The following is a 15,925-nucleotide window of genomic DNA, read 5'->3' as shown; positions in this document are numbered from 1 at the left end:
CACTACCTATCTTTGAATAAAAGGTATTATTTTTTCACCTTTAATAAAAGAATAAAGAACTTAATACCACACCTCTTTTATTCCTTATGAATTTTAAGCTGCTGCTACTGCTCACTTCAAACACTGCCTAAGCACCTCTATGCTTTTAGACTGCTAGGTTCTGTTTTGGGGGAAAAAAATCAAAAAATTAAAGATATGATCAAGGAGAGACAGAGAAACAAGAGACAGAAGAGGGGAGAAAGAGACAGAGAGATCGGGTGAGAAAAGGAGAGAACAGGAAGACAAAGACCTTCAAAGGCTTGTAAACTGACATGACTAGATCTGAAAATCTTAAGAGATAAAGCTAACAACTAAAAGAAAACTGGTTTTGAAAGAATAGAAATCTGGAAAAACTTATCAGGAGACTTCTATGGGCAGTACAGTCAGGTAATAGGTGGAGAGAATAAGAAGAAAGGCATATTCTCTCTCCTTATCTCATGTAACTTATTAATAAAAAAATGAGGTGGAGAAGAAGGCAAAGTTTAAAATAAGTAAGTTTTTGAATTGGATAAATAATATTAGGTTTGTTTGTTTTGTTTTGTTTTTTTCTGCAAGGCAAATGGGGTTAAGTGGCTTGCCCAAGGCCACACAGCTAGGTAACTATTAAGTGTCTGAGACCGGATTTGAACCCAGGTACTCCTGACTCCAGGGCCGGTGCTTTATCCACTACACCACCTAGCTGCCCACGGATAAATAATATTGTTAACGAGAATATGAAGCAAGAGACGCAGATTTTCAAGTTAAGTTTCCATGTTTAAAAATATTAACCAAAAAAAAAAAAATTAACCAACCATGGATGCATATTCAAAACTTGCTTTCCTTCTCTTATCCCGCATAACCTGATTAATAAAAGGCAAAGTTCTCTAAATTTCTTTCCTGAAGCTATATAAGGAAATCTTAAAAATCAATTATTTGTATTGAAATTTCTATTTAGACATCCAATTCTTTCTTATTTGGGTCAACAGAACACCTCCATGTCTTTGCCTACCTTTTTACTTAACAGTCTTCTCTCCTTTGCTTAAGTTTCAATATGATTTCCTTAAAGGAGGTATCAGAGATAAAGTTTACCACTCAACAGGACAGTAATGTCCTGTGCATTGAGCCAGGGATGTTCACTGCAAACAACAAAACAAAAACCAACAAGCTTTTAAAGTCAAAAGATCTTGACAACATTCTACCCCAAATTCACACTGATTCAGAAAGATTTATTTGACTTCTTTTATCTCATGGAATAATTTACATTTTTCCAACAAACTTTCTGACCAAGTGATCATTAATTACTCTAGTTTTAGTCTAACATCATACACTTTCATCTCTCATTTATCCCTATTATCAAATGAAACAGTATTTGTAAAATGCCTAGTACTTTTTCCCTTTCCCCTTTCTCCAAGTCAGTCTTTCAAGTCAAATTCAAACCATAATTCCATTTCTAATCCTTTTCCCATTCCTCATCAAAACTCAAACTGCTGACCACTTTCCCTTGTTAGTTATTCTCTCTTCCTGTTTTTCTGATGACTCCTCTAGTTCCTTTAATCTTCTCTAAAAAGCGCCCAAAACTCATTCTTTTTTTCCCTCCCACCTCCTCTTCCAACTTTTTGTAACTCCCCTTCTCTACCACAGAAAAAAATCATCTCATGAATTCTGTAACAATTTCATTACCGCTGCTTCTCCCAGTTACATCTATAGTTCTAATAAATCATTCAAGTTCCAATCCTTCATTTCCAACAATCCAAATCAATTTCATTTCCAAATAAAACAAAAGTTTGAAAAATTCAATCATCTTAGTTTCCTGCTCCTTCACCATATATATAAAATCATCAAAGTTCCAGATTCTTTCTTTAAAATGTCTCAAATTTGTTCTTAGTGTCAACATCCTATTCCATTATGTTGAATGTGGAACAATGGAGGAGGGGGAAAAAAAAAAATCTGAAGTCAAAATCCTAGCTCTGTCAGTTGATAGATATATAGATATATTTTGGGGTCTCAGTTTCTTCTTCTGGAAAATGAAGGGATTGGATCAGCTGATCTCTCAAGTCCTTTCTAACTATAATCTTACTTAGCCTTCTAAAATGGTCTTCAAAGCCTCTAGTCTCTCCCTTCTAATCCATCCTGTGGACCAATACTAAATTAACATTTCTACAATGCTCCTTTTACCATATCATTCCCAATCCCCAGATTAAAGAGATCCTATGATCTTTCTGATTATTCCCCATTATTATAATACTTTTTTTAGATGACTGTTTTAAGATTTTTAAAAAATTCACCAAAAGTAACTGAAACCCATCATATATCAAATGAAATCAATTGAAATTAAAACAAAACTCTTAGATTCTTTATCAATTTTTATTTATATATGCAGGCTATGTCCTGAAAGCATTAGTGTAGCTTTGAGTTTTAATTACTTCAGAACTATAAATGTAATATTTAAAGTTTATATTTCATTTTTTTTTTACGTTTTTGCAAGGCAAAGGAGGTTAAGTGGCTTGCCCAAGGCCACACAGCTAGGTAATTAATTGTCTGAGACCAGATTTGAACCCCGGTACTCCTGACTCCAGGGCCGGTACTTTATCCACTGCACCACCTAGCCGCCCCTAAAGTTTATATTTCTTTTTTTTTTAATTTGGTTGGAATAAATATATTTCATCTGTCTGTAAACAAGGTGTTTTAATAGTTATGGCATTTTTTTGAAATGTATATTAAACCAGATGAGTTCGACTGTATCCCAGATGTAACAAAGTACAGGGAAAGAAATGGATAAATCAGCAACAAGATTTTCTTTTCAAAATCTGTACATTATCCACAAGGCCCAAACAATATAAGCAAATACGAGAATGTCCCTAAAATAGTGCCATTCAAAATAAGAAACCCTTACTGGGTTAGATAAGATCCATCTCACAATAGCAACAGTTCATTTTTAACAATAGTATGGCACAGAATACATATTAAAAAAAATTCATCACAAGACAGGCAAGTCAATTATTCCAACCAATACCATCTCCCATTTATTTTTTATACAAGTCTTCATTTGTTTTTTTATTTTTATTTTTGTTTTATAATGAACATACAAGTTAGTTCCGTGCTTTGAACTGACAGCTTGGTTACACATTATTTTGGATGACTAGAGCACAAGGCAAGTTTACTCCACAGCAAAGGTGTGATAGGCCAAATGCAGGTTTTCAAATTTGAAATGTGTCTATATCAACTATTTTAGCTTATAAAACTTCCAACCCTCATCCAAATATGGGTATTAAAGTTTATATTTCTTGAAGTCAATGCTCAGACTTTATAAAAACTTTCACCAACTGATCCTCAGTGAATGGAAAGAACTGCATCTGTAATCCTAGGCTTTAAGATTAGATTTTGATACATATATGACAACTGTGAGATGACCCCATAAGAAAATGTCTACTGAAGGTAGATCAGAAAACTATGGTGGCCAAGCAAGAGTATGCCTGTATTGAAAAAAATGTTATTCAACTTGTCCCACACAATGTGCAATGACAGGATGTCCCATCTTGCTAAAACTAAAATTTTATTAAATTTTAATAAAATTCCACAAACTAATTATAAAAAAATTTCAATAAACTTTCAAATGGCAGTCTTTATCAGTTCATACCACTGATATTTATTAAAACTAACCCTGCATGCTTATATTATTGAACTTAACTGCCTACAAACATCATAACAAAGTAAAGAATGTTTTATTATAACAATTCAAAGCATAAGACTGCCAAATGCCTCTGAACTCTAATGAAAACTCCTTTAAGAGATTTTAAGAGCAACTAAAGTCATAAATAGTAAATGTTCAAAGAATTAATTACCATTAAGAACACATACAAAAGATTCCTTTAGTATTGGTACAGGAAGTTCAGATGAGGATTCTCTAAATAGGTTTGCCAATCAAACATAATTTCACAAAATACCATGATTTTTGTGAACAAATTAAAAAATGCTAGTGATTTTAAGGGGGTTTTTTTTTTGCAAGGCAATGGGGGGGTTAAGTGGCTTGCCCAAGGCCACACAGCTACGTAATTAATCTATCAACTGTGCCACCTAGCCACCCCCAATACTGAACAACTTAACTTATTTAAAAGTTGCCAAATTTCTTTCTTCTAATTTTTACCATTAATTTTCACATAGCTGTTTATTTTAGGATTGTTAAAAAGAAATATACTATCTCATTTGTGGCTTAAAATAAATATTGGACTTTGATGAACTATATTAATTCTTGGAATTCATGAAAAAGTCAAACTCATTTTACACACAAGTAGGAAGACAATATAAAGTCATCTATCAATACCAACTAAAAACAGATCATCAATGAAAGAAAAACAAGTAGTTTTTCATTAAATAAATTGTAGTTTATAATCTGGTGATTTGATGTGGAGAACATCAAACACTAATAAGTGAGGGGAAGCTTAGAATTTGTAATAGGACTTATTGTGAAGTTTCAAGGTGGTTTTGCTGTAAAATCAATTTCTAACTTTATGTTTCCTTTTAAGTTCCAAATTTCTTCCTCCCTTACCTCCTCTCTCCCTGAGAGGATAAGCAACTTACTATAGGTTACACACAGTCATTTTAACCAAAATTTTTATGTTAAGTACCCATTACTGATTCTATTTAGTCCATTAAAACTCCAAAATATTCATAAAAACTAATTTTAAAAATTCCTCCTTCTATCTTGTACTTGTGAAACATTTCTTTTAACCCAAAACAGTATCTATCCTTATATAAACTTCAACTTCTTGTTCTATCTGATCCAATTTTTTTGTGGTTCCCAATTCTCTTATTTAGTAAGTTTGTTATTCCTACCAGTTTCAAGACACATGCAAATTTTTAAAGAATTCCATCATGGCATCATAGATATTAATGTTAAACAGAAAAGAGTTAAAAACAGAGCTTTTATTTACTCCACTAAGGCAGCTACCTTCATGCTGACCTAAATCACCAATTACTCACTGGATCCAGTAGTTCAATCAGTTCAGAGTTCAAATTATCTGAAATGTTATCCAGCCCACAGCTCTCCATCTAATCCAAAAATATAACATGAGAAATACCTTACAGAAATTCAAGTCTAAGTGTAAAGCCTTCCATCATCTATCAGTTCAATAACCCAAAGATATAAAGGTGAAGCATATGTGCTAACAAGCCTTAAACCAATACTGCTGAGGAGGGGTGAGAGAGAGAGAGAGAGAGAGAGAGAGAGAGAGAGAGAGAGAGAGAGAGGGAGGGAGGGAGGAAGAGAAGACAGACAGAACATGAATACCACTGAGGAAGAGTAGTCATTAAAATGACTGAGACTTACCCTAAGGACTCATAAATTACACATCTAATAATATATTCTGTAAAGTTTCCAGAAATTAAAACCAAATTCATTGGTTTGAATTTGAAAATGCTTCTCAAATAAAACATCCAGAACATTTTCCTTTCTCCAGACAGAACTGGTCCCCAATCATGCTTACTTTACTCAATATGTGACTTTGACTAAATCAGCAGTAAAATAAAGGATTCTTTGGGTCTCTTCTACTTCTAAAATTCTATGATTCTTGGATTTTACTCTATGAAGGAAGCAGTTTGGCCAACTGGGAGGATCACTGGCCTTGGAATCAGGACCTTTATTCACATACAGCCTCAATCCTTTATTTCTTGGGGTGTCCTTGGGCAAATCACTTAACCACTCTGAGATTTAATTTTCTCACTTATAAAACACAAAGGAACTGATAAGATTCCAGAGAAAGCATGCTATCAATCTGTTAAAACAGTGATAAACTCCAGGTGTGGAATAAAAAGTATTTTGGGGGTTGTTTTTTTCCTTTGGCAAGGCAATGGGGTTAAATGATTTGCCCAAGGTCACACAGTAGGTAATTATTAAGTGTCTAAGGCTGGATTTGAACTCAGGTCCTCCTAACTCCAGGACCAGTGCTTTGTCCAAGGCTAGGCTCCACCTAGCTGATCCTTAAAGTGTATTTTTTAATAAAGCCAATATGGGAATTTGTTTCGCTTAACTAGGTATACTTGCTAAAGTATTTTGTTTTTCTTTCTGTTTGTTTACAATGGGTAAATGACAATCAGGAAAAAAATACACATAAAGGATACATACACACACACACACACACACACACAGCAAATGAAGCATTTTTTAAGTACATAGAAAGAAACAGAAGGAAAGCCAGAACAAATCACAGAGAAAAATAACTTACAAAATTACATGCTGTATTTATTAAGAAAAGCAAATCAATAACATATAAGAGATATGTACTTTCATATACAATCCACTTTCCCAAGTTCAGAATAAAAAGTTTCAACATTAGAGCTGATCAATACTCAAAAGATAATACTAAAAGACTTGTGATGAAAAATGCCATCCACAGCCAGAGTAAAAATTATGGCATCTGAATGCAGATCGAAACATTCTGTTTTCACTTTTTAAATTTTTTTCTTTCTACTTTGATTTTCTTTCATAACATAATTAATATAGAGATATGACTGTATATGTACAACCTGTACCAGATGGACTAGGGAGGTCAGGGGGAAGGGAAAAACATTTTGAACTCAAAAAATCTTGTAACTGTAACTGGAAAAATAAAAATTCATGTATCACAGAGAAAATTGCAAAAATAATATAAAATGAAAAGATTGGATTAGATGGGCTCTGAAATTTCTTCCAGCTCTCAATCTTTGACCCTAAATTCAAAGACAAAATTTTAACTGAACTTTCATTTGAAAACCACAAGAGGGCAGCTCTGCTATAATTTTGTCAATTAAATTACATCAGTAATTGTATATTGATCTATTTCTCCCACACCATAATATACTAAATTCTCTCAAAATAAACAAAGAGTAAAAAAGATACAACAGGGCAGAAAATAGCTAACAAGCAGAAACGTGGCAATGGATATCTGTAATTTAATCAAAAACCATAAAAAAAAGTAACAATAAAAATGTTCAAAATCAAAATAAGTGTCAAGCTTCTTTTTAGAAATAAATATTATTAACTCTTTCTTGGTAAATAAAGTAGTATAACCCAAGAAGTCAGAGGAGAAGTAAATGGGTATAAAGCAGAGGTGAGTCAAACAACAAATAACAAAAAGTAAAATTCAAAGAAGAGCTGAAATTAAAAAATCAATAAGGTTTGAATGAAAAAAACTGGAATAACATGTGGAGAAATTGAGGAAAAGATTTTCAGATAAGATGAAATAGTAAGTTTACCATGCAAGTCAACATAGTTAGAGCTACTACTGTATACTACCACTGCCAGTCCTGAACTAAGCCTAAAACAAGAGATGAAATATTAAATTAATTTTCAGTACAATTCATGTTACTATGTTATCCAATAATTTGGAATTGATTCTCAAGAACACTGAAGTTCTAATTGCTTCAAAATTGTCAAAAATAGATTAATAAACATTTAGTCAACAAGTATCTTTGTGTACTTGCCAATTTCTGTGTACTGATTCTGCTTACTATTATGGAACTTCTTAAAGGTCTAGTAATCTATGCAGGAGGAAAAACTTGAACTAGGCAATATGTGCTAAGTTTTATAAAGTCTATGCTAAAGGTATGCAGAAGAAAAGGTAATTGTGACTGAGATAAAAACTTCATGGAAGAGCTGGTAACTGAATTAGGCTTTGACATTTGAATGGGTTGAAATGGGGGAAGAGAGTAGGACAAGGAATACCACACAAACAGGAAAAAGGAAAGATTTGTTTAAAGAGAAACAAGATTTGGCTGCAGAACATACACATAGGGGGGCAGCTAGGTGGCACAGTGAATAGAGCACCGGCCTTGGCGTCAGGAACAACCTGGGTTCAAATCCGACCTCAGACACTTAATTACCTAGCTGTGTGGCCTTGGGCAAGTCACTTAACCCCATTGCCTTGAAATTTTTTTTTTTTAAAAAAAGGACATATACATAGAGAAGCTGAATCCAATTTATTTTATCTGGCAACAAATGTATCTCAGCATTATATACTGCTCTCCTTAAGAAACTAAATGTTTGAATATCTTCATGTCTCATGCCTATAGCCCAATGCATATATACGAAATATGAGTATATGACGGTACCTTCTATAGTAAACAAGCTTTTTGAGAACAAACATTTCAGTTATGTATCCTCCATCACACACAGAACACTCTGACGTTATATTTAACAGTCACCTAAAGGATGAATTAGTTGAAGGAATGAGTTGTACTAAAGTGAAAGAAGATATCCTGGAGAGCCACAAGTCTTTGGTCCTAGCTAACATTTTTGTCAGTAATAAGGCTAAGGATATAAAGATAAAGGATAAAAACATATAAATCAAATGTGCATAAGACAAACAGTAACAGAATTAGTAAAGACAACAGACTCAAGATTTGAAATTATCTTGAAAGGTTTGTATTGAAAGTAGCTTATTGGGGGCGGCGAGATGGCACAATGAATAGAGCACCAGCCCTGGAGTCAGGAGTACCTGGGTTCAAATCCGGTCTCAGACACTTAATAATCACCTAGTTGTGTGGCCTTGGGTAAGCCACTTAACCCCGTTTGCCATGCAAAAAAAAATAAAATAAACCTAAAAATAAATAAACCACCCCCCCCTAAAAAAAGTATCCTATTATTTGAATGATAATAAGCCAGTTCAAGTAGATGACATTAGGGTTAGTATAAACAGTGCTGGGTCTAAAGTCATTATTTCATTAGATTATCACAGAAATTTTGTAGTTATATTTTACAAGTATTTTTATCCCACTTTACAGATGGGGAACTGAGGGACAGAGATAAAGTGACTTTACCAAAGATGCTTTTCATGAGAGACAAAACTTAGATGTGGAGTTGAACTTCTGTGAGCACTATATAAAGCACCAAATGAACTTTATGTATTAGAAGATTTCATCTTAAGTTTTCAATAATAAATGTAAAGTCCTGAATTTTAAGTTCACTTCTCCACACTCAAAAAAAAAAGTATAAGCTAAGAAAGATTTATTTTTACAACACTTCATGTGAAAAAGATTTTATGGTACTAGTGGATCTCAAGATTAAGAAACCATACTTTTAGGAAGGATGCTAACAGTCGGGTATTTTCAGAAGGAAATGAGAAATAGTGAAGGTTCTAGAAATCATTTCAAGAAAAATATGAAGAAACTGAACAGGTATAACCTGAAGAAAAGGAAAGACATAGTACATTAGTTTAAAATATTTAAAAGTTTGACAGATGAAAGGATTTTTTTTCATGCTACTGTTTCATGCTACTACAGAGGATGTAAGACAGATCAAACTGTCATCAGAAAGTTAGGGAAGTAAACCAGTCTTCAAATCACACTTTTTCACCAGGCCCATAGTGAGGAAAAGAACTCTGTAACAAGGGATGTACAGTAATGAATTTATTAGGAAAAGTCTTATAATAAAGTAGTTTGGTCACTTTCCCCAAGACATATTCAAGCAGAAACAGGGGTACTAGAAGGTTTGATAAAAGTATCTCTAAATGACCCTTTCAAATTTAAGATTTAATGAGATAAAAGCATAATTTGCAAAACATTAAGATTTAGTGGTTCTTAGAACAAACCAAGCACTAGAAGTTTCAAATAAAAAAATGAGAATACAGTGATGGCTAAAAAAATAAAGCAAATTTGATTCCTAATGTCTTCAAAATTGTTGGAGACTGGGGGGAAAAACACCTAAAAGTGGCAAAGTTCCTGGAAATAAATATATCCCATCTTTTATTAACCTAGTGCTCAGATCATACTTCCTTCACCAGGCCTATATTTAACTCTTTTCCATTTGAACCTGCCAGAGTTTATACTGTAGGAGCAAGCAATACTCCTAAGGAGTAGAAAATGTAAGACAACTAAACATCCCTTTTCTCCTCATCACAGAATTGCCCTTGCCCTCCAGAATACAGATAAAGAATTCCAGAACAACCCAATTCCCCCTCTCTAACAAGCTACAAAAATCCTGTTATTTGAAAAATCTGGGGTCTTAAAACTGAGAGAATCTTAAATAGTGGTTGTAGACTTTTTTACTAACATTTCCAGTTTCTTCCCACTTGTTTTTGCACTCACTGTTTCACATTTATTACTGGTATATTAGATGACTTTTTGCCATGTTCCACCCAGAAATGGCTCAGAAAAGATTTTCATACAGTGCTGAATTCAAATTCAAAGTAATGCAGTTTACAAAAGTGAATGGAGAGCATGCTGCTGAATGAAATTTTGATCCTCCTCCAACTGAAAAAATAATCCAAGACTGGCTACGAGAAAAAGAAATCCTACTGAAAATGCTCCAGCAGAAGGAGGCTGAAAGGCAAGGCTGACTTAAGAGAGGGAATTGAAGAACAAAGGGTAATTAGAATTCCTGTGTCCAAAAAGGTGGTTCAGTATGAGGAAAGAACTGCTGATCAAAAAGAAGTTCCTGATTTCAAAGAAGGATACAAGTGGTGCTTAAGGTTCATGAAACAGAATGGACTAAAGCATGAGTCCATGCACCAAGCTTGCTTGTGGTCAACCACAAGACCAGAGCACAGGCAGGAGAGCAGTCAGAGCCTCTTCTAAGACAGTGATTTGTCATCAAACACAGAAGAGGACAAGCTAATGGATGGGAGTTTTGACAGTGATGAGGGGCTGTATGAATTTTATGATGAATAAAACTTGAGTTGATTAACTTTATGTAATACATTTTTTGCAAATTCTGGGCCCCAAAATTAAGGTGCATCTTATACATGGGGAAATACAGTAGTCTTTTTGCATTATTTCACAAGTATAAGATATATCGCTTCCTTTCTCAATATTAAAAATTGTTAATATATGTAATTGGAGGAAAATATAAATATTAAAAAAGCAATAAGCATTTATGAAAATTCTATGAATTTAATGAATAGTTCAAAAAAGACAAATACTTTAAACAATACAATGATCTAAAATTCAGTCAATTTCTTTTTATATCTAACACTGAAATAGGCCTCCCTGAACTTATGTCTCATCTCCAAATGTAAGTGAGGCAAGTAGCCTTCAGAATTTCTGAGATAATAGGATATAATGTTTCCTCCTTTCCCACCCCATCTTCACACACAGCTGTCAAAACCAGTTCAACAGCTCTGTTCAGTTAGCATTATGAACACTCAATATATCTTCATATACCTAACTAGCCACACCCAAGCCATTTATTTTCAAAAGTAATGGCTCTAACAATCTTTGTTCTATAAGCTTGCCAAAATTAACATGATGCCAGAGAGAATTATAGAGGTTAAGTTTCCAACAGAAAAATAGGGAAAAGTCCATTCAGTCATATTGAAAAGTCTACTAACTTATAAGGCTTCTCCATAAGGGAGTGAATGAAAAAGTATTTTATAAAAGCTTACAATGTACTACAATGTACTAAGAAGTAGTTAACAAACAGAAAAGCCAGTTTTGTTCTTGCCTTCACCTGAACAGAGCAGGATACATAAAGTAAACCCAGTATCCAAAAAAAATAGAAAGAAGCATATCATCTGGATCTTTGTTGAGTGTTTTCAAGTACACAGTCCCTCCAAAAATCATTTTCCATCAGTTCCACACAATTTTAATTGTTATAGGTTATTTAAAGGAAAAGGTATTGTGAATATAAGATCTTAGATTTGCTATCTGTGGAATCAGATAACAATATTGGTACTACCAAATGATTAGTATTTCATTTTCTACTTCCTGGACTTAGCAGGCCTTAGAGATGAGTACTGAAGAAATGAGTTTCCAAAAATCCCTTTCAGATGCAACAGGCAACAGTCAAAACCTTTCATTAACTTACAGAAAATGAACTAAAAAGTTAATGTGATTTTAAAACATTTAAATCCAAGAGACATAAAGGAAGAGAAGATAGAAGTATAAAAATCCATGAATTGTAAAACTCTTTCCATAAACAGGACTGAGAACAAAATAATTTGCAGAGAAGAGCAGAACTATTGGACACCAGGCCCTAACCTCACCTAGGTCACTGATTCACCGTATGACCATAAGCATTTTAAACTTACTACTGCTTCAGTTTATCAATCTTTAAAACCAGGATACTGAGGCTTGTATAATTCCCCCGCAAAATATTTAAAATCTTGGGGAATAAGACTGTATATACTTTAAGTCTATTCAAGAAAGCATGAAAGGGACTGACTGGAGTTATAATCTTCCTATATAAGAGGCATCATATTTCTAAAATCATGGAAAGAACAAACAATAAACAGGATCTCAAAATGTTTTACCAAAAGTGACCAAGACAGTCAAGTTTCAAGAAATAATTTGTATTTAAGTATTTCCATTGAGAAAATGTATTTAATTCACAAGCAATGTTCACCCATACCTCTCTTCCCCAACAAACATTTATCCTCATGGCTACTAGGACAGAATTATGTATACACTGCCAGGTGCTTCTTAATAGAAACTTTTGCTTATTTCTATTTCGTCAAAAAACAAGATTTGATTTGGGGAAAGGGAAATGACTCAAAGTAAAAAGACAAGGGGTAAGACCTAGAAGAAATATTCTCTTTAAATTGGGGAAGAAAATTTAGCAGAGCTACAGCATCCCACTCTCCTTAACCAGTCAAGTATTAGGCAGGCCCTCCTCACCACCAACACAAAAACAAATTTGCATTCATTAAGATGATTAGAAAATTGTCTCTTTCCTCTAAGGCAATTCATCTCTTACTAAAGACAAAAAAGATTTTTGTATTAAAGAACCAAACAGAGGAAGTCTCTTAATTAACATAGGGAAGACATCTCTAAGTAGCTTTAAAGGCTATATAAGGTACAAATACTTGACAATGAGACAAAATCTACTAAACTACATCAACAATTTTTATAATCTAAAACACTGGGATGGCAAAGTTCTCAGAGACAATTAACAACTTCTGAAGAGATTTATACAGAGTTCCAGGTTAATGTCCTCTTCACTTAACAATGCATTTTTTTTAAAAAGTTCAAAATGATCAGTTCTTCTTTTCAAAGCACGCTAGTTGAACATGCCTCTCCTTCACAGCCAATTAACTGGTAGGATAGCCCACCAAACTTGCTTACCAAGTGCTCTTGCAACTGCCAGGAAAGGAATCTGATCAATAACTGTGCTTCTTCGAACAGGCCCATTGTGAGTAAGTCGAGGTCGTTTCCAAACCACACGGTTAACCCCAGATTTGTTGATTACACTAAAAAAAAGAAAAAGTAAAACAAAGTTGACTAATATAAATAAACTAGTTTAACTCTGCCCCCACACCTTCACTAGTTTCACTAAGCTAGGTAGTAAAGTAATACAAACAAGACTGAAAATGCCTTCACCAAAATAAATCTTTGAGTACTAATTTCATGTAAAAATCTAGACATCATAGGGGACAGAAAACAGACCCAATCCATATTATAAAGAGCAATATGGGGTTGCAAAAAAAATTAAACAAAGTAAAAATAAAGGAGTAATAGGCCAAGACTACATGATACAGGCAGCAGAAGCCACTGACTGACTTTAGGCAAACATGAAAGTAATATTATCAAACGTTATTTTAAGATAAACCTGGTGTGTATAGAACACTGGCCCTGGAGTCAGGAGTACCTGAGCTCAAATCCAGCCTCAGACACTTAATAATTACCTAGCTGTGTGGCCTTCCCCACTGCCTAGCAAAAACTTAAAAAAAAAAAAAAAAAAAAAGACAAACCTGGTGATGATGTATGAATGAATTAAAGGGGCATAAAGGCTGAATATGAAGCTTTATAAATAGTCCAAGAATAGAATGAAAACCAGAATGAAGAGTATTGATAACAGGAAAAGAGAAAGGAACATAAATGAAATATTATTAAGAGTACATATGGAGATGGCAACAGAAGAAGAGCCTCTCCTAGGTGTTCTCTCCATAATATATGAAAAATTTTAAAATTATGACTCTAACTAAATTTTCGAGAGACAGAACTCAAAAATAAGAACCAGTGAGGCAATTCTCCAGACCAAGGTAACCTGGAAAATAGTGGAAAGGCTCCGCTCCAGTGTTAGAGGGGCAGCCCACCAGAGAGAAGAAACTTCAAATCTCCTAGAGACAGCCCCCAGGGTGCCTGGGAGCTGGGACTCATGGCAGCAGGGGCAGTTTCCTGACCTACATCCCAGGGAGACCCGGCACAAATTGGAGGATCAGCAGGGGGACCTCTGCCAGGGTAAGCCAGTGAAATCTAGCCCTCAGGGCACTCAGCAAGGTGGGGGGGGAAGCAGCTCTGATCCAGGAAACAGAAGCAGGTGGAGCCCTCCAGCGGGAGCTCCCAGGCAACTGAGCCTTGAGTGCTCAGCCCACCTAAGGTAAGGTAGTGGAGAGAGATTTCCCGGGTCTGTCCTCTGTACCTGGAACAGAACTCTGGGGTTCTCACCACATTCAGATCCTGATCACAGTCTGGGCCCCCACAGAACAGGCCCCCCCCCCCCACCTCAGCCCTATGGCAGAGGGGTGCGCCTGTGGTCATTCACAGACCAAGAGGAAAGACAGAGCTGCACAGGCTGACATTCTTGTTGGGGGGGGGGTGACCCAAAAATACTCAAAAACTCAGGAAGTACCCTAAAACCAGGCACAGGCTGGAGAAATGAGTGAACAGAGAAAAAAGAGGAACACCATTGAGAAAAACATTGTCTATGATCCCAAGAAGGATCAAAATACTCAATCTGAAGACGAGGAAGTACAAACTTCTGCATCTAAAGGCTCCAAGAAAAACAGAAATTGGGCTCAGACTATGACAGAGCTCAAAAAAGATTTTGAAAATCAAGTAAGGGAGACAGAAGAAAAACTGGGGAAAGAGTACATATGAGGAAGGACTGTGACAGGTCAGAGTTAGGAAAACTCCAATATTTTGATTCTATGTATATTTTGATTCTATGTGGTAAGATAACGGATAGTTCCACTAGCAGAAAAAGTTATCCTGAGGGATTTCCATTTTAATTATATGCAATTTGAAGTGATAATGGGGGCATTTTTTTCATTTGGATGTCCAACAGGCAGTCAGAAATGTAAAACTACTCTCTTCATAGAAAAATCAGATTAAAAAAATTATTCCTATTAATCTATATGTCTATATAGATATTTATATGGAGGTTACAGATGTGCTTAATAAGAGCTCTGCATGAGAATCCAGTGACCAAAGATTGAATTTAACTATTGTCTAGATTTAAAAAGTAATAAAAATCTACCAAACAGAAGCATAGCCAAGTGAATGCAGTATATATCATGAAAACCAAGTAAACTATATTTCAAAATGGAAAGAGTAGCCTGTCAAAAAAAAATGTAAAATTTCAAAGAGATTGAGGACTAAGAAAAGGCAACGAAATGTGACAATTAGAAATTGCCTTTAAGACTACAGTTCTGAGAGCAGCTAGGTGTTGCAGTGGATAGAGCACCAGCCCTGAAGTCAAGAAGACCGAGTTCAAATCCCACTCAGATACTTAATACTTAGCTGTGTGACCTTGGGCAAGTCTATTAACCCCACTGTCTTGCAAAAACAAAGAGTACATACAGTTCTACAGTTGTAGGGCAAAGTTAAGAGTAGAAGCCAGATTTCAAGCAGTTAGATGTAGTCAAGAAAGAACAGAAGAAGGGGCAGCTAGGTGACTCAGTGGATAAAGCATCAGCCCTGTAATCAGGAGGACCTGTATTCAAATCTGAGTTCAGACACCTAATAATTAGCAGTATGACTTTGAGTCATACTTAACTCCATTGCCTTAAATAAAATTTAAAAAAAGAAGAGAAGAACAGAGTACATGTTTTTCGAATATAAAAACAATCTATTAATTGTGTTCTGAAAATAGAGATTTGTTTATAGGAAAACTGAAAATTTATCATGTACAGCTTGTTTTTCTAAGTATATGATAATTCCAACATGTAATCTTCGAGGTTATTCTATTTTTTCTGACCTGCCTTCTGTACTATTCATT

At 34.7% G+C, this 15,925-nt stretch overlaps 1 protein-coding gene across 2 annotated transcripts in view; it reads right to left on the bottom strand.

The window, feature by feature from the left end:
- The window catches only part of PPM1D (protein phosphatase, Mg2+/Mn2+ dependent 1D), a 52,703-nt gene that overhangs the window by 16,414 nt on the left and 20,364 nt on the right, over positions 1 to 15,925 (bottom strand). For both annotated transcript variants that reach the window (XM_074223542.1, XM_074223543.1), the window contains exon 3: positions 13,051 to 13,175. In XM_074223542.1, the coding sequence (XP_074079643.1) occupies positions 13,051 to 13,175 (125 nt within the window). The remainder of the gene's footprint in view (positions 1 to 13,050; positions 13,176 to 15,925) is intronic.

This window comes from Macrotis lagotis, chromosome 2, assembly GCF_037893015.1.
Source record: "Macrotis lagotis isolate mMagLag1 chromosome 2, bilby.v1.9.chrom.fasta, whole genome shotgun sequence".
In the NCBI taxonomy this organism is placed as follows: Eukaryota; Metazoa; Chordata; class Mammalia; order Peramelemorphia; family Peramelidae; genus Macrotis; species Macrotis lagotis.
This window is presented reverse-complemented; position numbering and strand designations above follow the sequence as displayed.